Raw genomic sequence first — 21,675 nt, forward strand, 5'->3', positions numbered from 1 at the left:
TCATCAGTAGTAGAACATTAAAATAGATCTTAATTTTGTATGTAGGAGCCCTTATCCTGAACCCAATTTCACTTGATTCAGTTAGTTTTATAATTGCAATACTCTAAAGAATTGAAAATAATAGAAAATTTGCAGACCACATCAACAGCAGGATAAGATTACTGTTATTTGCTTACAAACTCTCAATGAATTGTCACCCAGTCAAGGTAAAAAACACCCATCCAGAAAAAGATCCTAGCAAGGTTTGACAAGAGCACACAAGGCTTTGGGATCTGTAGTTTGGATCTTACCGTCCCCAGTTTCAGCGCAGAGCTGCAAGCCCAGGTTGTTCTGTGGATTAATCACCCAGTGATTGCTGGTCACAGTGATGTCGAAGACAAACCAGCCCACATCGGAAGCTTGAGCCTTCCTTGTGTCTAACAGGAACAAGTCTGCATCCCTAAATTAAAGAAAATCCGGATTTAAGGCATTCAAATATTATTAGCTTTGTCCCTAATTTCCTTGCTGACAATAACTTCTTGGAGTCCAAATTAATAATCTTCTGACATATCCTCATTATGACATAGTACAGCATGTGCTGTAGCTGACAGGTAGTTGGTAAATATAATACAGGTATTTCCCCTAAGAGGCCTTTCTGAAATGAGCTTCAGCATGAAAAAATGATAGCTCTGGAAAATCTGAAAAATACAACTTCCTGATACAACTACATGAAAAACATCATTGAGGCCGTGTATGAAAAAATTCATTTCTCAACATTAGAATGCATCAGGAAGATTCACTTTTAGAAACTTTCCAGCATAAAATGACAAAATCACTTCTCAATTTCAATTAAAACTCAGAGGTATAGCGTTGCTAAAAAGGTCTGTTGTTAATAACATGTGACGGCAGCTGTATCCTATGACAAAACATGAATAGATGGCAGTTCAGACCGTTTCCTATTACTGCAGATGTTTAGAAAATAAGTCTCCATATCAAAGCAGAAATTACATATCTATTCAATAATATAATTATTACATTTTAACCCTCAGTTCCCTGGTATATTTTCAAATTTGTTCCCATGAAATCTTCCAGTAATTCAGAAGGGCTGCTCAGGGGAGTTAGTATAATTGTGTTACTAAATTTTTAGCATGGGTCATTTACTTGTTCTGTTTCCACATATCTCATGACACAATTGGTTCCAGATCATCATCTGTATTACAAATAATTTACTACAATGACCAGACTAAACCCAAGATATTTAACTCTCATCAGTTTCATTTTACACGCTTCTACAAAGCAGCATGCATTATTAAAACCTGTTTTCACCATTTAACCTTTTAAACCTAAATCTATAGTTATAAAAACCTATTTTTTAATGCCATAAACAGTAGTCAAAACAGTAAGATACAAGAAAAAATGTTTCATTCTAATTTTTTACTGTACAAGTCCGCTAAAGGCAGAGTTGGCTCACACAGATCTGGGAATCGTACTGTTGCCTTACAGGCAAAATGAATTCACACTTTAAGAGGAAAGACAACCAGCCAGAACAGGCTTTGTGTGAAAATGGGGATTTAAAATTGTTAGTGTCTTGTCACTGTATTCTTACATGCTTGATCACAATGACACCTTAGAAAGTTCCTGTCTGATCTAAACACAGTAAATGCACCTAGAATGTCTGATACTAAAAAAAAGCATTAAGTGCACCTTTTGAAACTGTGATTGCTAAATAATTAAGAAAATAAGACCAAGTGAACTATGACAAGCATATGTTTACTTATATGTGAGATTTATCTGCAAAATCAGGTTAAAGAGCTCAGAAATTATAAAGGAAGGTAATTAAAAAAAATAAAGGAATTGAAAGGGTTTTTTTTTTTTAAGTTGCCTTTTTTTTTCTTCTGTTAAAGGATAATCTTTTGATGGGCTCTTATCACTTCTGTTCTAGTAGAACTGTGCTAATGACCACACAAGGAGAAAACCTGCATTCCCCCTCTGGAGTTAACATGAAGAAAATCTTACAACTCAAAAGAGCCTGACCTGCTACGCTAGCACTGAACAAATTAACAACATACCACAAGCTCATAAATAGTACTCTCTGGAGTCTTAAATGCCAACTTTTTTTCTCTAATATGCAGTTTTATCAGAATTTTAAACCTGAAAAGTTCCGACTGTAATAGTCTTTGAGATTTTTATTTAGAAATACTTTTGCATCACTCAGTAGATTAAATAGAAAACTGTAAAAATGTTTGGAATATAAAATACTACAATACCATAGTGATAGATTTCCACACTTGTCTTTTCCCCTCCTAGAATACATAATTGTTTTCTCATATAGAGTCTTTCCATTCCAAATCCAGGACTGGTACTAAAGGTTCACAAAATCACAATGTTTCCCATGCCAAATCAGAATAAGGCACTACTAATGGTCCAGCCCAGAAATGCCTATGAGGGACAAATTTTTCCTCAATGTGACTTTATTACTTCGTACTGCAGCAAAAACTCAAACTAAAGTGTCTTTGATATTGATATTTCAATTACTTGTCTGTCTCCCTGCAAGTACAGTGACCTGGCTAAGGTTATACACTTTAAAGAGACAGATTGCTCTTACTCATTACCTCAGCAAATGAAACGAAAATGAGTTGGGGTTACTTAGAGAAAACCAGAACTATGCACTTCTATGTGCTCTTGAGAGCACATAGAAGAATGGAGAAAATGTATCTGGACCAATACTAGTAATTTAGCCCACATAACAACAGCATGTTACTACAGAAATTCAAAGTCTGTAAAACTCAGGGAAAAAAATTCAGGGAAAATAACAACTTCTTCCACAATTGATACAGATACAGGGTAAAAACCTGACCCCTGAGAAGGCAGCAGGAACTCTAGGATCAGGGTTCCCCCATTAGTTCATGTCATTCATTCAAACTTCCCATCATATTTTGTGACATTTTTAATTTTAAAATTCTCCTTTATTCTGTGCAATCACACTTAAAATGAAAAACAGCTGCAAATTTTGGCTGAATTTTAAAATGTATTTCTATTTAAAATATAGCCCACAACACGTAATAAAAACCCAAGGCATTATGTCGTAAATAGCCCAAAATGCAGAATGCAGCTGATTGGCTGTACCTTTACAGAGGCTCTTTAGGGCAGTGATTTCAGTCTGGTCCCTAATGATCAGTTTTATAAAGGAGAAATGCTATCACAGTCAAAAATTTCAGCAAAGAGACTGAAGGCTGAACGTCAAAGAAGCTCCACATCTCCTGGGACCCTTAAGGAAGAAAAGGTGGAACAAACCAGCTGCATGTTCCTTGAAAGCCAGAACAGTCCTTGATCAGATCAAATAATCATTACAGTGTAATAGGCCATCCCAATAATGCTGTTTTGCCTGAATCCTCATTCTGGAAACTGGCTTCTGTATCTTATTGCCACTTGAGCATTCCCTAATGTGAAAACAGCCCTCAGAGTTTACTTGAATTAGTGGCTATCTGCCACCAAATCATGAACCAAGATTTGGCATGAATTGGACAATATATACTTCTGTCTTGAGAAAAGACTTGGGTAGGAGTTGATGGCAGGGCTCGGCTCCATAGGAAGCCAGCCTGCTATGGGCCATGCCGTACATTTCCTCAGACCAAATAAAAAACTTCAATCCCAAAGACTGGAACTTCAGCAAACTCCAAGGGAATTAAACACACACACTTCAGTAGCCAGGCTGCCATAGAGACAGAATGCCTGAGCCGACAGCACAATCCTTAGTATGCAACTTGGAAACCCTGGGCCCTGGGCACTCCTGCCTGAAAGCACAGTAGGCCTGTGTTTGGGATTGCAGAGTCCTGTCAGACACCCGTGTGTCCTGCTCAAAGCAAAGGGTGCAGGAGCAGTTTTGTTGTGGAACGTCACTAGAGAGGACTGTGGGATATTACAGAATCATAGAATCAGAGAGAGGTTTGGGTTGGAAGGGTCCTCAAAGATGATCAGGTCCCAACCCCATGCCATCAGCAGGGACACCATGCACTAGGACCTGTGGCTCAAAGCCCCGTTCAGCCCAGCCTTGAAAGCTTCCAGGAATGTGGCATTCACAACTTATGTGGGCTACATGTTCCAGTGCCTCTCTATCTTCAAAGTTCTCTCCTTCTCCCATTCTGTAGTTACAGCCTCTAAAAATTTTTTACCTGAAACCTAATGTACATATGTCAAATAAACCTGAGGTGATAAAGTCAAGAAAATCGCAAGTGAAGTCTGGCCCCAAAACAAAAGGTGTGGTTTTGGAAAAATAAAAATTCCTGGGAGCTTGTCTTGGGGTTTCTTCTGCCTGGAGACAGCAAGGGGCTTGTGGAAAAATTTTCTTGTTTCTAATTTGAACAGTGAAGAGCTTGTGGTCTTCTCCTGTCCTGTTCCACTGAGGTAGTTGCCTATAATATCCATATTAGCAGAAGCTGTCAAAATCAACACTAGGAGAGAAACACTTAGTCTACATCTGAAGCTTCTGTAGTTACGCTGGTGTAATCAAATGCATGGTGTGTCATTGTCTGTTCCTCCTTTCAGCAGCATGTTTCCATTAGAGGATATGGGGCTTTTATAATTGTAGATGCAAATATAAAGCATTTATAAATTTCTGTTTATGCATTGAAAGAAATCAAAAGCATTGTTTAATGCCTTCACAGAGGCAGTTGCCGTTTGAACAAGTCAGGTAATAACTGTGATATTCATCTGAGTGGTAAACAGTTTTGCTTTCTATAAAATAGAATACAAACCACCAACTGAAAATATTCAAGAACTTAAAAAGAAAACATCAAAAGTATTAGAACAAATAGTTTTTCCCATTAGTTCACAAAATTCTGAGTTCTCAGGTGAAAAGCTTTCATCACCTTAGCCTTGACCTGTGCTCTTGAAAAAGATATGGTTTGTTCCTCCCTGCTTCATTCCTTCCTCCAATAAGTTTCTTTTAGAACCTATGTCAAAAGAATTTTTGGGAAGCTGAAGATAGAGGTAAAAAAAATAAATAAAACCCAATACTATTTTCTTCATCCCCAAATTTACTAAGAAAGCGAAAGGTATTCTGTAAGGATGAGTGTTTTCCCTCCTGTTGATTCCATTGGTATAAAATGAATCCCTGTTTATTGCCATAAATATTTTATGACTTGGAGTTCAGAGATCTGACCTGGAGGGTATAAGCTCTAGATTCTGTGGGCAGAAAGGAAATTTGAATTCTGGCTCAGCCTTCAAGCTAGCTTGTGATGAGGCTTTTGTTTCCTCCCAAATACTCTGCAAGTTTAAGCTGACATTTTCTTTGGTTTTGCCAGACCTTCCTGGGATAGAAATCAGTTCCAAGATGAAGAAGAGTTTTTGCTTATCTTAAAATAGAACTTCCCCCCCCCCCCCCATTTTCTGAGAAAAGACATGAACCAATTTAATTTCAATCCCTATATTTTGAGTCTATGTAGCTTTCTCAGAAGCATCTTGGAATTGATACTAGTTTTCAATCATAATTTTCAGGTACTTAGCTACTTTGCCTGGTGAAATCTGCTAATTTACTGAGGTCTTGTATAGTCTTGGAAATATGTCATACACAGAGCTCTGCAAACTCCATTCAGGGATTTGCTCATGCAACATCATATGTGGCACTTAGGGACATGGTTTATTGGTGGATTTGGCAGCGTTAGGTTTATGATTGGACTCGATCTCAAAGAAGTTTTCCAACCTAGATGATTCTATGATTTGTTTTAGTGTTCAGTTATGGTGAGCAGCATGTGTTAAGTATGCACATGTCATCTTAAAGTTAATGCATGAGTTTATCTTTTAATTGCCTTCTGCAGAATTGTCAAACACAAGCAAAAAAGTGATTACTTCTTCAAAAGTAATCAAAGTTAGACAGTGTTTCTGCCTCTAAGGAGCTAAGTGAATCTTGGCTTGCAGTACTTCAGTGTCAGCAAATGTTGCATTTCCCAAACCCAGACACTTGGACTGTGCATGGGACTCATCCATTTGCTCGCAGAGAATGAACCCTCACCTGCTCTGTGCATGGGCAGATTATTTGGTGAATTTGGACATAAGCCTGGAATAAATTACATTTAAGGTAAGTTTTAGTCTTATCCAGGGCTTGCTTTTGTTGCCTAAGAATTAATACTGCACAAGCCACAGCGGTAGCAACGATGCCTTGTCAGGTGTGCACTTATGATCAAATATTGTCCCTGCTTAAGACAGGCAAAGGAGATGGAATTCAGCATGTGATGAGTCCACACCAGGATTGGGATACCTGTTGGGATACTCCTTGATGATCTGATATATGCTGATCTGAATGGTTTCATTCTCAAATCGGCTGTTGCTCCGATCTTTGTATATCCGGAACTCGGCGGCTGTCACTGCCTCTCCGTGCGGGATCTGAGTCAGGTCAAAGCGGAATTCCTTGTAGTGCCTTCGGTGGTGGGAGAAGTCCTTGTCCCTTTCAACTGTGAGAAAAAGAATTGAATGTAAATTAAAGACGTGAAACAAATGCCCACTTCCCATGATGAATGGAGTATTCCCTCTGCTCGGGGGTTAACAAACATGACAATATAAAACTGTGCAAATAATAAAACCACAAGCCCAGACATACTTCCAGTTAAAGGAAATTCCACCAGCCCAGTATCTTCAGTTCAAAAGGAAAAAAAACCTCTGTGGCTTTTATATAAATTCCAGAAGCTGGAGTGGAAAGAATATCAGAAAAAGCTGAAAGGGGGCATGTTGTAAAGCAACTAGAAATATGGACAAACTAAAAGCTGTGAAAGGACTTAGGACTTCAGTGTAGCCATAAGCACAGCAATAGCAATGTCAGAACTATAGCTGACTTTGAAAAACACTAATTGCCTCTAATATCCAGGCCGATGAGAGGAATGCAGCTTATTTCTGTTTAACATAATAAAAGTGGTACTAAACTGCACTGCAACAACTGTATAGTTAAGAAGCAGTTAAGTCATATAAATTAGCGCAAGTTGTACTCTAATGGCATGCACGTCATCTTTCCAGTGGTCAGAAGAAGGAGCTGTGGGTCAGGGCCAAGTGGTTCTGGCACCCCAGCAGCGTAAGAGGTACAATTCTGGCTTGAGAAGTCCCCTCAAACCTGTTCTTGGTGGGCAGGTGCAGCTCCTACTGCTTTTGACACTGCCACAATTTAAAATAAAAAAGCAAGCCTAATGATTGCTTAATTGAGGTTTCTACAGAATTTTAAGAGGAACAAACCAGATTATTTTAATTTATAACTGGTTTGGGTCTATTTCCATTGTCTGCTGCAGTTCTGATTCTCAGTTAGGAGCAACTTTTGCAATGGAATATATATTTTTATGTGACAACGGAAACTACAGGCCATAGTACTGGCTGATGATCGCCTTATGGGATTCATCCTTCAGATTTTAGGGATGTGGAAAGGAAAATGATCCATGGTTTCCACTTCCACAGAGTACAACATATCATTGACCTATGAATAAGCTGTGCTCCGTGGGAAGACAGAATTTCTGTCTTCTGGAAAGTTCCACCTGCCTGGTGACATACATGCTTTGTTTAACTGATGGTGGACAAAGTCTAAAATACAGAGATGGGATTTGGTTTAGATAACCAACTAAACATTTATGGCTGCACTCAGCTTCTCTAAACACTCTCTTCTGTAACCCCAGCTCTTTTACTGCATTTCAGTCCTCAGATCTGAGGGAGGAACAATGTCTATTCTGAAAAAGCACACATTTGCACTACTAAATGCTACATGTATGAATAATATGTAAATTACTACAATATTTATACTTACATGCTTATATATATATATGCCTCCCAAACAATTCTTTCTACATACATAATATGTATGTGTTTGCATGCACATATAATTATATAATTTTTTATATAAACATAACTATCTGTATTATTATAATGTATATGTTGTCTTACAAAATAGAAATCCGCTAAAAGGTAAAAAAATAATTTTGGGCTTGACATATAAGGGTATAGTTATGGACATATTAAAGTGGGAGCTAGTGAATAAAAAGTAATTAACACTATTTTCAGAGCAGTAGTTACTAGTTAAGTCACCTGTGGTCATGTAACTCGTTCTTTGCAGTGCACTTCCCTGTCACCTTTTCAAAAATCCAAACCCTCCTTCCTTTCATTAGCTTTTTTTTTTTTTTTACATACAAGTCTGTATTGCTGTAAGAACCACAAAAAATAAAATATATAGGCTATAAGAACACTTTATCTTCAGTGAAAATGAACTTTCTCCTGGCTGACAAAAGGAAAATTGTCTGCTAACTGTGAGGTTTGCTTGGCTCAAGTGCGTATTTAGCTTACATGGGTTTGCCATCGAACGCTGTGCAGAAAAAGTAAAGCAGAAAAGCAGCAGAAGCATGTAAACTGGCTGCTCTGTAGCTGAAGATGGATGGGCTGCTACTGAAGAGAAACAGGATACAGTCTATTTAGCAGCTCCACTGCCCGGTTCTAAACCGTGAGATACATACAGAGATCTGACTTAGGGTTTGGGAGTTGTTTGCTTTTTTTTTAAAATACCCATGTAAAGCCTTTCATTTCAGAGGAGCTTGGCAGAGATTAGCATATGCAAAAGCAATGAGCCGGGAGGGTTTTTTCTAGTACACAGAGTCTGCTCCAAGTTCCTGAGGTTATAACTGAGCATTTCAAAACTGTCATGGAACAGATATGTCAATAACCTTCAAATGAGAACTATATCTAACACAGACTTGGCATAGTGCAAACCTTTCTGCTGTCTCTGGATAGTATTTTTTCAAAAAGTATTTACCAGCATGCATGGGTAACTAAGCACTACTCACTATGAGTAAATACTGAATAATTAAAGACTGAATAAAAGGTTTAAATGCCACTACTACTGGACAGATTTGTTTTTATTTGTGTTTGAAGCTTCCTTTCATCTAGTCTCTACCAAGTACTTTCTAATTAGTAACATTAGTTTAGAAACAGTAGTTGTCTGCCTAAATGTTATAGTTTGGACAGAAGCCTCCACAACACCCCTCACAGTATCAGTGGGGATCTCTCAGGATCACTCAACTGCTGAAAGAATACTGACAGCCACTTTCTGGGGGGGGCATCAAATTAATTGTTACAACACACATAGGTAGTATTTATCTGTGTTTCCTCATATATACCCAAGGAAGATGCAGTACTGTCATCTGAAAGGGACACAAGTTCAAAATTTCTGTGGTTCGAGACAGGATTAACAGGCAGGCCAGGATTTCAGAGCAGCAACAGTCTGCAGAAGTGAGGGGCTGTAGGAAACACTGAACATCACTGCAAAAACTCCCTGAGTCCAAGGAGGTTCCATTCTGCCGTGAACCCTGAATGTCTATCTGCAAATTTATATCAGCCAATGTAAAAAGCAAAAAAGAATAAAAGAAATTGCATACAAATGTAGAGAACTTAAAATCTTGCATTATATAGCAGACTGCAAAAAAAGAGGTGATGGTGATGTTACAATAATGACCAATAGTTAGAATGGTAGACAAGTTAAAAAAGTAAAATACTATTTAATGATAACGAATATTTTATTACTGAAAATAATACACAAATCTTGGTCCCTTCTGCATCTAATAAATGCCTTCTCAGGCAAGACTGTGAATGCTCAGTAGGGTATCTGTCAGGTCCTTTGTCCTGCTGAAATAGCATGAAGTGCAGGGAAGCACCATTTCTCAAATATTTTTATTTCACAGGCAAGAGCTTTTCAACACTGGCAGCCTGAAAAACACAGGTTAAAATTTTCAAGTATTCGGTCCTTTCAGAAAGTTCTCATGCCATTCCAGCCCTGCTCAGTACATCTGCCAAAATGCATTTCTGTGGGACAAATCACAGCATCTAAAAACCAGTTGAACAGAAAATTCGTAAGTATTTTTTAATCATTGAAGGAATAGAATTTTTCTAAGTAAAAGATAATAGAATATTAGGGGCAATGCTGATTACAAAAAAAAAAAAATGAAAAAAAAAATCTTCCTTTGCTCTCATTGGTCAGGATTCTTAGCATTGACTTTTAAAAATGGCATTTTTATACCACCTGAAATTAATATATGCAGCACTACAGTTACATCAGACAAGTCATGGCTCAGGGGAATATCACAAACACCTGTGTGTAAGATGGGAAAGAATGATATTTTCCACCCACGTGGCAAACTGATGAAACATTTACACTGTATTAACACTAAATCCAACTCTAAGAAGAAAAAAAGTCAAATTTTAAAAAGGTATTTTGGAAAAGAGGTCTTCTTTTACACCGAAATAAAATATCATGCATTGTTTTTCATTAACAAAACTATTTATTTTATGAGGGAAAAAAAATAACAACTAAAAAAACACCTAAAGCACTTACACAGATGTATAACAAGTAATCAGTATTTTAGAAATTCAGTTATAAATATCTGATTGTGTTGACTGAGCTTAAAAAATATAAAAACTGCTAGCAATGAGTTTAGGCCATAGTGCCTGAGGGACTATTAGATGTGCTCCTTCGTTAGTGATTAGCTCCACACTGATATGTGCTTCACTTTTCCTGAAGATGTTGGTGTGTGGCTGCGACACATGGGAAAAGTGAAAGCTGCTTTGGCAAATGGGTAACAAACCAAACACATGCTGAAAGATGTTATAATAAGCTGATTTTGCAATATAACATCCCAGGATCCCAACTCACTTCACAAACAGTGAACCTTCCCTAATCAAATTAATGTCACTTTTTAACTATTAAATCTATGTTCCAAGGCAAAATGGAGGGTTTACAGACCTGTATAACTAGAAAGGGTCATTTACACTAATCTCACTGAATTTCACTGTTTGACTCTAAATTCTTTGTATAAGTACTAAGTAAACCAGTCAGTTTTAATCACTCCAAGTTGATAAAGTTTACAGTAAGCTGATACACTACAAACGACACTCATTTACATCTTGAATATAATGAAATGATAGTTTATCTACAGTGAACACTTGTGGTTATCTGACCAAAACAGGTCAAAGGTTCCAGGCATTTTCTCCTGAAATTACTCAGTGCTGCCTCTAATGACTGATAATTGAAAGCAGAGACTGGAAATATCAAATGTGGTAGGTGACAGATAAGCAACAGATTAATGCAAGTACTCTGTTACAGGACACTGAAAGGTCAGAGGCCCTAGGAATTAGCCATTGTGCTACTGTGAAAAGACAGACATCAAATAGCTGTTTACCCCACTCTTGCTCTTCTCTCTCTCATTCAAATTCCAGTATCACAGATGAGACTGCTTAGGGTGACTCACCTTTCATAAATTAAGGCAACAAATGTTTTGTAGGGTATGTAGAAAGGGGGAAAGAGATTCTAGAGAAGCATACAGGGTTTTAAAAACCCAAAATAAAACAGCTATGCTAGGTGTAAATGTTTCAATGAAGTGCTTCTGAGAGAAATTAAGGACATTCATAAGAATGTCATTCTCAGTTGAAGAGAGACCAGATTACAGATTCCAAAATATATATTTTTATATTTTTAATCTTTGTAACTTTTTTGGCTTGTAGAAAATGAATATCAGCTTTAGAAAATCACTTTATCTGGGAAAGCATACCTTTCATTTTTTCACCCTGCAAGTCCTAAATATGTACAATCTAGGCAATATTGAAGCAAGTGGCAGCCATTTCATCCTGTTCATTGGCCTTTGAATGAGGATTACAGTCTTCTAGAAAAGGTTGTAAATCAGGGGAACTTTTAAAGTCCAAAAATGAAGAAAAATAACTTCCCAAAGTAGTGATTAAAAAAAAAAAAAAGCAGCAGATTATGATTCTAATTCTCTAAGCACTACTGCTTTACTAGGTTTATCTATTTTTTAGAATGGTAAGTTTCCTGATGTGAACTCAGGGAATCTATTTTGAGTTGGACGTTGAAATTGAAAGAAACAGTCCCCTGTCCTTAAAGCATTGCTTTGGACACCAGAGATGGCTGCCTGATATGGTCAGTGGAGAGACAATTCTGTTTGTTCAGGGTCAGTTGTCTTGTACCAGCCAGTAAACAGAACAAAAGAGTTTATTTACATTTCCTCTTTGGTCCACTGCAGCTCCAGTGGATAGTCCTTGCTCAAAGGACAGTTCAATCCTTATCAGCTGATTTCAGTGACTGTGTCCTAACTGCTAGGATGCCAGTAACCCAGCAATGGGACATCCTGAGAAGAAATGCAGGGGTTGAGGTCCAAAATCAGAATGAAATGGGTTTTTGTTCCCACACCTGACTTCTTTTTATTATGTGACATTAGACATTTACTATTTACATTACCATAATTGTTCAGCTGAGCATTTTAACTACAAAACTTCCCCACTGCATGTCTTCCATTTAGGATGAAGTAGTTTTCACCTCAGAAACATGGTGGGATGGCTTGCACAACTGGAGTGCTGCCAAAGATGGCTATAAACCCTTGAGAAGGGATAGGCAAGGAAGGAGAGGCAGTGAGGCAGCCCTCTATACTAGGGAATGTTTTAATTGCCTAGAACTTAATTATGGTGACAGCTGGGTTGAGTGCTTATAAATAAGAATCAGAGGGAAGGCAAACGGCAGCTATCCTGGTAGGAGTCTGTTACAGACCATCCAGCCAGGATGGAGAGGCAAATGAAATGTTCTACAAGCAGTGGGAGAAATCTCCCAGTCAACAGCCCTTGCTCTCATGGGGGACTTCAACTTAACAGTTTTCTGCTGGAATTACAACACAGCAGAGAGAAAACAGTCTAGGAGGTTCCTGGAATGTGTGGAAGGGAACCCACTCACACAGCTGGTGAGGGATTCAGCTAGGGAAGGTGGACATGCTGCTAGTGAACAGAGAATCACTGGTGGGTGATGTAGAGTTGGAGGCCTCTTGGGCACAGCGAACACAGAATAATGGAGTTTTTAATTCTGAAGAAGTAAGGTAGAGGGTCAGCAGAACTGCTCTTCTGGACTTCCTGAGGGCAGACTTTTGCCTGTTTAGCAGGCTGGTTGTCAGAGTCCCTTGGGAGGCAGACTGAAGGACAAAGGAGTCCAGGAAGGATGGACATCCTTCACAAGAGAGACCTGAAAGACCAGGAGCAGGCTGTCCCCATGTGCCAAAAAAACAGTCAATGGGGAAGTGGAGCAGCCTGCCTGAACAAAGAGATTTGGCTGGAAATCAGAAAAAAAAAAAAAAAGGCAGTTTGTGCACTTTGGAAGAAGGGGCAGGAAATCAGAAGAACTCCAAGGATGCATGAGTTTATGCTGAGGGAAAATTAGAAGGGCCAATACCCAACTATAATGTAATCTGGGCACTGCCTTAAAACACAATGAAAATGTTATTGTAAATACATCACCAAACATGGAGTGCAAAGGAGAATCTCCATGCTACTGGATGTGGGGAAAAACACAGTAGCAAAGGGTGAGGAAAAGGCTGCAGTTCCTGATGTCTTCTTTGTCTCAGCCTTTAATAGAGCTGGGCCAGTTGTTCTCTGGGTGCCAGTGCCCTGAGGCTGAAGACAGGTACAGGGAGCAGAATGAAGCCCTCAAAGTGGTGGACTTGTCAGTGAATGTTTCATACTTGGAGTCAATGATCCTTTCTCAATATAAATGATTCTATATGACAAATGTAGGGAGAGGTTGAAAACAGGAGTCCCCAAATTACATTCCACACATATCCTGTCTTAGACACGAAAGTCACTGTCAGAAACCTAATCTACATTCAGATCCCCTTCCAGCTGGAGCAAAGCTGTTTCCTTTATCAGTGGGGATTTTGCTTAATTAGAAAGGGCAAGTCTGGAGAATTTTTTTCATTGCAACAGTTCAGTTCCTTAAAAAGTGATTTATTGCAGTACTTTTTATTTGAGTTTCTCTGCATTTATTATTATTATATTGGTTGTATTTAAAGTAATTATATATTTACAGATGTGGTTTTGAAATAATAATGTAAATTACTTTCACATGAAACTTTGTTTTCAAAACACAAAGAATAAAGTTTGATCAGTCATGTACAGAAGCTAGATACACTGCTGTAAATTTAGTTATTTCACTAAATCCTTTATTTTCAGGTCAGGTACTGACATCAATGAGCAATATTTTCCTACTTTGTTTACCAGAATTAGAGGCAGTCTGAAAATTGTTTGATGAAATACTTTGCAGTTAGTGACAGTTTTAATAAATGCAATACTTATTGAATCCAAATTTTTAGTGGTTCAACATCCCTTCTATAATTGAACAGACATACTGAACAGTATAAATTGCATAGTGATTAAAATCAAAATAAAGTCAATGAAAACACCTTCAACAATGGGAATATAAAGCAATAAAGAAAAGAGAAAGCACAATTAAAAAATCAAACCAACAAAAACCGATTGCCTTTTTTCTTTTTTCAAAGAAAATATTATGTCACTTATTGGTTTTTTCTCTTTAACCCTCAAAGAAATGCATTTCAAAATCCCATTATTTATAAAAAAAGAAAAAGTTAGACTGTATGAATGTATTTTAATCAAGTATTACATCTTTTGAGAGTGCTGTTCTATTATTAAAATGTTCATTTCTTCATTTTGTTATTTTAGTCAATAAGATCTCATAGATCCTTGCCAATTCACAAAACACACATTTCAGAAACTCCAAATAGTGTAAAGACTAAAATATTAAGGTGGACTTTCAAATTATGTGATTTCTACTTTCTAATCCCCTCAAACTGTGCATGCAATGTTTTACATTTATAAATAAATGTAAATTAAAAAGAAATGTTTCACTTTAGTAAGTGATAGACAGTACCCAGGTAAAAAAATTGAAGTTATACACCCATGCTAATATATAAGTGAATATGTAAAAGGATAAGTTTCTTTTTTTTTTTCTAATAATTATTTTCAGAATTAGAACTCAGTTAATAGCTAAAAGCTTCCAGCATTCACCATGAGAATGAAAGAGTTCCCAGAAACCATGTAACAGTGCCTGCCAGCAACTAGTATAAGCAGATACCTAAAGGAACGCCTCCATCAAAGAGGCATAACTGGGCTTGGCTTTCTCACACACAACCTCCCAGGTGATCTGGACACTGTGAGATTACCCACAATACCTTCTTGCTGCTTTACATTAAATTGTGGAGTGAAGCAGAAGTTTTAATGAAATTGCTGGTCTTCATTCAAGAGCCAATGTTTTGTTAAAAATTTCATTGCTAAACATGTGTTATTCATTCAATCTACTCTTCTTCCAAGTCAAATGCACTTGCTCAACAAGTCAAAACAAGTGCTGCACTGCAGCTGGTCCAATGATAATTAAATGCTGGAAGGCTTTCAGTTGTTGAAACAAAATAAGTGGGAAAGCAACACCCTGCCTTTCTTATGCTGCCTTGAACCCAGCCAAAACAAGAGGAGAAGTAACCAGACAAAGAGATTGAGCTCTAGAAGTGAACAGAACTTTGAGAGTCTAAGGCTGGGTACTATCACAATCGTAACATACAAGATAGTTGGAAATGTGATTCCTCAAGATCTCCTTTTTCTCATGGTTTTGACAGGATAATGCACTGTATCTTTCAACCTGACAAATGCAAATCTTTCACTCCAGTTGCTCAGCTGTAGCACAAAGCACAGCAAAAGATACAACTGCCCATATGTGCTATTTAATCTCTAATAAATAAGGACCCTGTGGTTTTCTTTTTGTTTTAAGATACACCATATTACAAAGGCACTCCAATCACAAATACATGCGTTAATCTAAACCCACTAGATTTCTGATTGCGTTCAGTTTCATCAGTGATAAATAAATCTTTACTTGGAAAAAAAGAACTGCACAAAGATCCCTCTATTACGTAGTTCTGAGCTAATGCATTGATAAATTAGCTAATCCTTACACCACCACCACTTCAGGCTGCTAATTTTGCCTGCTGTTTTCAAAGATGTCTATTCTGCCTCACCTTTGGCAAAGCCAGTAAATTTTGATACTATCTGTCAATAGACTTCCATTTTTTCTCACATTTATTTCTGTTTTTCTATAATCACAGATCAGCACAAAGAAAACTAACAATTATTGCCAGGTTTCTGACTGTGTGTGAAAGTCAGGATGTCAGATCAACACAACCTCAAGGTTAACAAATGACAGAAAAAAAGATCCCTCTTGGGTTCAGCTGCAACTGAATAGAAACAAAAGTTATACCTCTGGGATCCAATGGTCAGAAAATAGGTGTAAGTTATAACTGTTTTGACACTGTAAAAGTATACAGATGGAACATAACTTCTGAGGAAGGTGAAAGGGCATATATCATCATAGGGCAACTGGCAGGGGAGGAAAAGCTAAACATTAAAGTGCACTCTATCTTCTCACATCTCCTGAGTTTCTGCTCATGTTAACCCTCTGCTCACTTCCAGCCAGAGGTGGCAAGCCACTCTACCATTTACCACTCACCCATGTTGTCTAATAAACTCCATCTCTTTTCTGCTGTGGAATTTGTTGGAAATGCTTCCATGGAAGTTGTGTCTGAACATTAAGCTGGATATGACTGGATAGGCAATATTTTCTGCTTACTCTGTGCTCACATCTGAGTATTTTAATATTACCCACACCCATTAACACTGACCAAACATTCCATAAAAACAGTCCAGCTGTAACAAGGATAAAGAAGGAAGCCCTCAAGAACATCTCATTTAGAAAGTAGAAGAAGGCTTCTTTACATATAAGAAATCAAAAAATTTTGCCGGACTATATTATAGACAGGATATTAAATGCAGTTGCAAAAAATAGCTGCTGATAGGCCGTGCACTTAGTTATTCTGTCAGCTTGGATCAAATAAAATCAGAAGTCCTCTGATTTATACTTTGGTTGCAAAAATGTTTACTGGGCTAATCACTACACTGAGCCATCTCCATAAAATTAAAAATGTAAGGAGACTAAGCTTCATTTTTTATAGTCTGTTTGCCCTTGTTTTGCAGGTTTGTCCAGCACACTCTTGCTGTTGTCCAACACCAAGGAGCCACCTAGGAGAGCCTGAGGTGGTGCTGAGAAACAGAGCAACGGGGCCAAAAGCACTGCAGGGGCAGGACCTCACAGACATTGCACTGGAAGAAAATGGGAGGAAGATGAGGAGGAGGAGCAGATAGGAGACTGGCCTGGGGTGGTGAGAAATGGCACTTTCAGATGGCAGGTTTTAACAGCCACTTTGGGATCTGGCTGTGGTTTTAACAGCTTGTTAATACAGATACAAAATGTACCCTCTCCTCTGTAGCTCTGTCAGTCTAATCTGACCATGATTTACGCCCATAGAGATAATTTCACCCGCACATGGAATAAGTCCTCTCAAAAAGAAGGAAAAAAATTGTGGGTTTTTTTCCCTGAAAGAAGCTTAAAATTTACCAAAGCTAATTATCTTTTTGACCCTTTTTTTGGGCAGAAACTCACCAATAGTTAGTGAATAAAATACCTCTGGATTGGCCATCCAGCACTACACCTGCAATGCCAAAGGAAAGGAAAAGCAATCTTCACAAACAATGTGATGAGCTCAGATTAATTCCAGGTAACATGACACTAGGTCATGATTCCTCACAGTAGATTCTTTTGGAGGCTTGGGGAGAGAGACACAAGAGGCTCAAAATTACATAACAAGCAAGAAACTAATTTCCAAAGTAGAAAGTATGACATTTTGAGCACACAGTACTGTTCATCCAACAGTTGTCTGATGCAAGATCATCACTCCTCTCTGAAAAAGACCCAATGATTGATGTCAATGTACAAGACAAGAGTAAGGTCCCTCTTCTTTGTAGCTACCCTGTCACAGAGTCACAGAGAGGCTCTGGTTGGAGGGTACTTAAGGAGATCATCTGCCCCTGGCTCAGGCACAGCCACCTACAGCTGGTAGCCCAGGACTGTGGACATGCTTGTAATATTTCTGCATTTCAGTGTTATTCCCCCTAGGACTGCATTTCTCATGTTCCCCTCACAGTTACTCACAAACACAATACCTAAGCCAATGGTAGAGGTATCTACAACTGTGCTGTAGGTGTAACACTTCTCTGGAACAGCAAAGATGGTCTCTGGTAGTCTGCTGAGTTGATGTGCAAAACTTGGGTGTCTTTCTGAGCAGGAGGTAAGAATGAGCAGGGAGTGGGAACCTGACCTGCAATCTTTTTAATATCACACCACTAAGAATATTTCACATGCATTTTGTAGCAGCTGATCAACCTTTGCCCATGCTTGTGCTAAACCTGTGGTTTAAAATGTAAAAAACCCCATTTGTCAATCTGGAAGCAGCACAGCCTCGTCTTTTGGATACATGCTTTCATTCCCATTTTGATGAAAGCAAGCTCCCTACCTGCAGACAAGGAGAAGCAGCATGATTTAATGGAGGTTGTGGTAAATCTCACTGATATAATGATGTTATGTTAATGATATAGTGATATGTTAATAAAAGAAGCTTCATTACTGTGGAGCAGCAGATGGTAATGTAAATACAGCATGAACAGGTCATAACTAGTTTGGCAGCTGTGCCCATGGAGCCAAGACTTCAGTTCATGAGTGTTCCTGTGTACTGGTTCCAGCTGAGTGATGGATGCCTTTTAGACAAGGTCTCCCATGCACACAAACATCCTAATAGAACATCTTTTGTATTTTACGTTTATAAGGAATACACACAAATATGGAGGAAGCAGAACACAACTGCTGAGCAGTCAAAACAGTGGCAACATGCTGTCAATCCTAATGACACTACTCTCTTCATTCTGACCCAATGAATTGCAGCATGAACTTGAACTAATCAGCCTCAAGATTAGCTGAGTTGGCCAGAGCATGGTGCTAACATAACCAAGGCTGGGGCTTCAATCCCCATATAGGCCATTCACTCAAGAGCTGCACTTCAATCTTGTGAGTCTCTTTCAACTCTGAATATTCTGTGATGTCTGTCTTTATAATTTACTTCACAACACCAATTGCCTCTGGATTTTGTATTAACACATATCTATATTTCTATAGAAAAATATATATGTAAATATATTTTATAAAATTATAAAGATATTTAAGATATACTTACTTAAATTAAAAATTTGATATATCTAAAAATGTTTGTCCTTGTAAATGGGATCTCATTATTACATATGGCCTCATTAAACATGATTATTAATTCAATAGTTTAAGAAGTGATGAAAAAAATTACCTTTTGAAGAACCATAGTTGATAGCTATAGGATATAAGAGATAACAAAAAAAATAAAGAAAAAAATTTATTCTGAAATAATAATTGTGTAATTTTAAATTACTGTGATATACAATACTGTATAGTGTCATGTTATACTAACTCTCAAAATTCTAAAAAGTAAATCAGTGCTTCCTGAATGTCATCATAGTTACCTGTATGTTTCCAAGTATATTTTCTCTTGCTTAGCACCCAAGAGGATTTAAAAATTATGATCTTTTGAATACTGTATTATGACATCCAGCAAATTCTGTGTTTTATTTTTAATCACATAGGCTTGTAATTTAAATCAATACACAAAAAACATTTAACTATGTAAAGCAATTGTTTCGAGTTGAACTATAGGTTTAACCTTTGCTACATGAAAGACAGTACAAAGTTTTAGCTTTCACAGTAGTGTTCAGTTCACAGTGACAACCATGGGCAGTACTGCATCAGCCAAAGAGCTCACAGCACAGCCCTAAGTAACTTATGTTTTTTATCTAGAATTTGACTCATGCTGGATGATAAACCATTGCAATAATGCCATAATGATGTGCAATTAACAACTACAAACAATTTTTTGTGGCACTTCATTCTGCAAGAAGTCTATTGATCACTGTTATAATAAAACAAAATTGAAGGTGTATTCTTTTGCCTTGCCTTAAAATTTTGGGACTAGATTTTCACCTCGTAAAGGTAATTTTGTAGCTTTTATTCCCTTTTTCCTCACTGTATTTTTGGAAATCAAGTTTACTACAAATTTGTGGAAAGTAAGCTATGGAACAACAACAGAAAAGGACACACACACACACACACACATATATATATATTATCACTAGAGAGAAGAGAAATGATATGGTCAATGCCATGTGTTTCAAAAGCCATCAGCTATATGAAAAGCATTGTAAAATAAGAAGTGCCTGAAGTTGCTTTCTGAGCCTTTAGACTGACCATTTTCAAGAACTGCAACTCTTTCTGGATGTTGATTTGTTTTCGTTTTTGTTTTTCTGCAGCTGCAGGGGATAATTGCTGATCCCTAATGATACCTTAGATGTGCTCATAAATCATCAATGCACAGAAAATCTCGTAGCAAATATTATCTAAGTCTCAAAAAACTTGTGGGAACTGGCAATTCTATGGAAGCATTAAAAGCTGTGAAATTTTGGAAAGCTACAGAGATATCATTTGTGCAAACAGAGGCTACTCTCTTTTATATCATCAAATGTGAACTTCAGCCCTTGCAGTACCGTTGATATCTCACTCCTTTCTTGATCTCTTTGGAGAAAAAAAATAGTGTGATGTTATTCACAGAAGTACCAACAATCCTAAATGGAAAAGGACTGGTCTAAGGACCTAATTTTGCCATCGACTGGACAAGCCACAGCTCTCATCAGCCTCACTACAAGATTGCTCAGCACCTCATACCACTGAATTCTGCTGCCGATTTAGTCTTCAGGTCTTTGGAGCCGATCCATAAACTCGCCTCCTTATTCCAAAATGTTACAACAGGATGTAATTAAGTACAATTAACAAGGAGGTCAAATGGTCATCTGATAAACACTGGTCCAAACAGGCAGCTTGAAAGGTCAGGGCTGTTAAAGCCACATAGTATTGATGGGAAAGAATATTATTATTTAAGGAGGAAAAAATTCCAGTGACTAAAACTGAAGAGATTTACATGCTTTCTATATTACATACACAAAGCCATGCACACAGAGTGATTTGCATGCACACATGACTCAGAGACACACAAACCTATATTCTGAGAACAAGAGCTAAGCTAGCCACACTTCCTCTCTTCATTACACCAGAACAAAAATCTCAGTTTTGGTGCTTACATTCCAGTGCCTCTTTCTCATTTTCATTATTTTGTAAACTGTATTTTAAGAACAGCACACTTGTTGCCCTTATAGAAGAGCCTTTTTAGCCCTTTCTAAAATAACATTTGAGATCATCATGATGAAGTGCAAGGTGTTGTGAGGCTTTTAGAAGCAAAGTATTTTACAGAGCACACAGCCAGAGTAAAACACAAAAGCTGTAATAGTCCTCTGCAACTTCAAAGAATGGCAACGCACAGAAGAGAAAACGAACTCAGGAGTGTTTGCCCATCCTCATTTTATGGACTGGAAAACAGAAGCACAGTGTTTTCATTGTCTATCTGAGGCTCTTCAGGATTTTCCTATGAGGTTGCTCTGATATTTCGCTCTCTGACTCAGCTGGAGTGGGACTGACTCCCTCCAAAACCATTGCATACATTTAATTTTCATGTATGAGGCAGCAAGGCAACCTGTTCAGAAGCAGCAAATTAACCTTCAGGATCACTGGCACGTTATGACTTGTAGCTTTTGACAAATATTCCAGCTGAGCTAACCTTGGGAACAACCTTCCCAGAGCTATGTTCCTGCTGGATCTCCACCATCCTAAATCACCCCAAAGACTACAGCTGTTGTGGGATTGTACACTGGGCTTGGACTTGCTCCCACAGCGATATCATCCACACTTCTCCCACTCCTTCAATTTCTCAGCTAGTGTTTTGAAAAAAACTGTGCCACCAGAATCTCATGGCTCTAGGCACCAGATACCAT

At 37.9% G+C, this 21,675-nt stretch overlaps 1 protein-coding gene across 2 annotated transcripts in view; it reads right to left on the minus strand.

The window, feature by feature from the left end:
• Window positions 1-21,675, minus strand: part of BMP5 (bone morphogenetic protein 5) — a 54,300-nt gene that overhangs the window by 23,787 nt on the left and 8,838 nt on the right. For both annotated transcript variants that reach the window (XM_058020733.1, XM_058020732.1), the window contains exons 2-3: window positions 6,236-6,428; window positions 291-439 (exon numbers count right to left, since the gene is read on the minus strand). In XM_058020733.1, the coding sequence (XP_057876716.1) occupies window positions 291-439; window positions 6,236-6,428 (342 nt within the window). The remainder of the gene's footprint in view (window positions 1-290; window positions 440-6,235; window positions 6,429-21,675) is intronic.

Source organism: Melospiza georgiana, chromosome 3 (genome assembly GCF_028018845.1).
Source record: "Melospiza georgiana isolate bMelGeo1 chromosome 3, bMelGeo1.pri, whole genome shotgun sequence".
Lineage (NCBI taxonomy): Eukaryota > Metazoa > Chordata > Aves > Passeriformes > Passerellidae > Melospiza > Melospiza georgiana.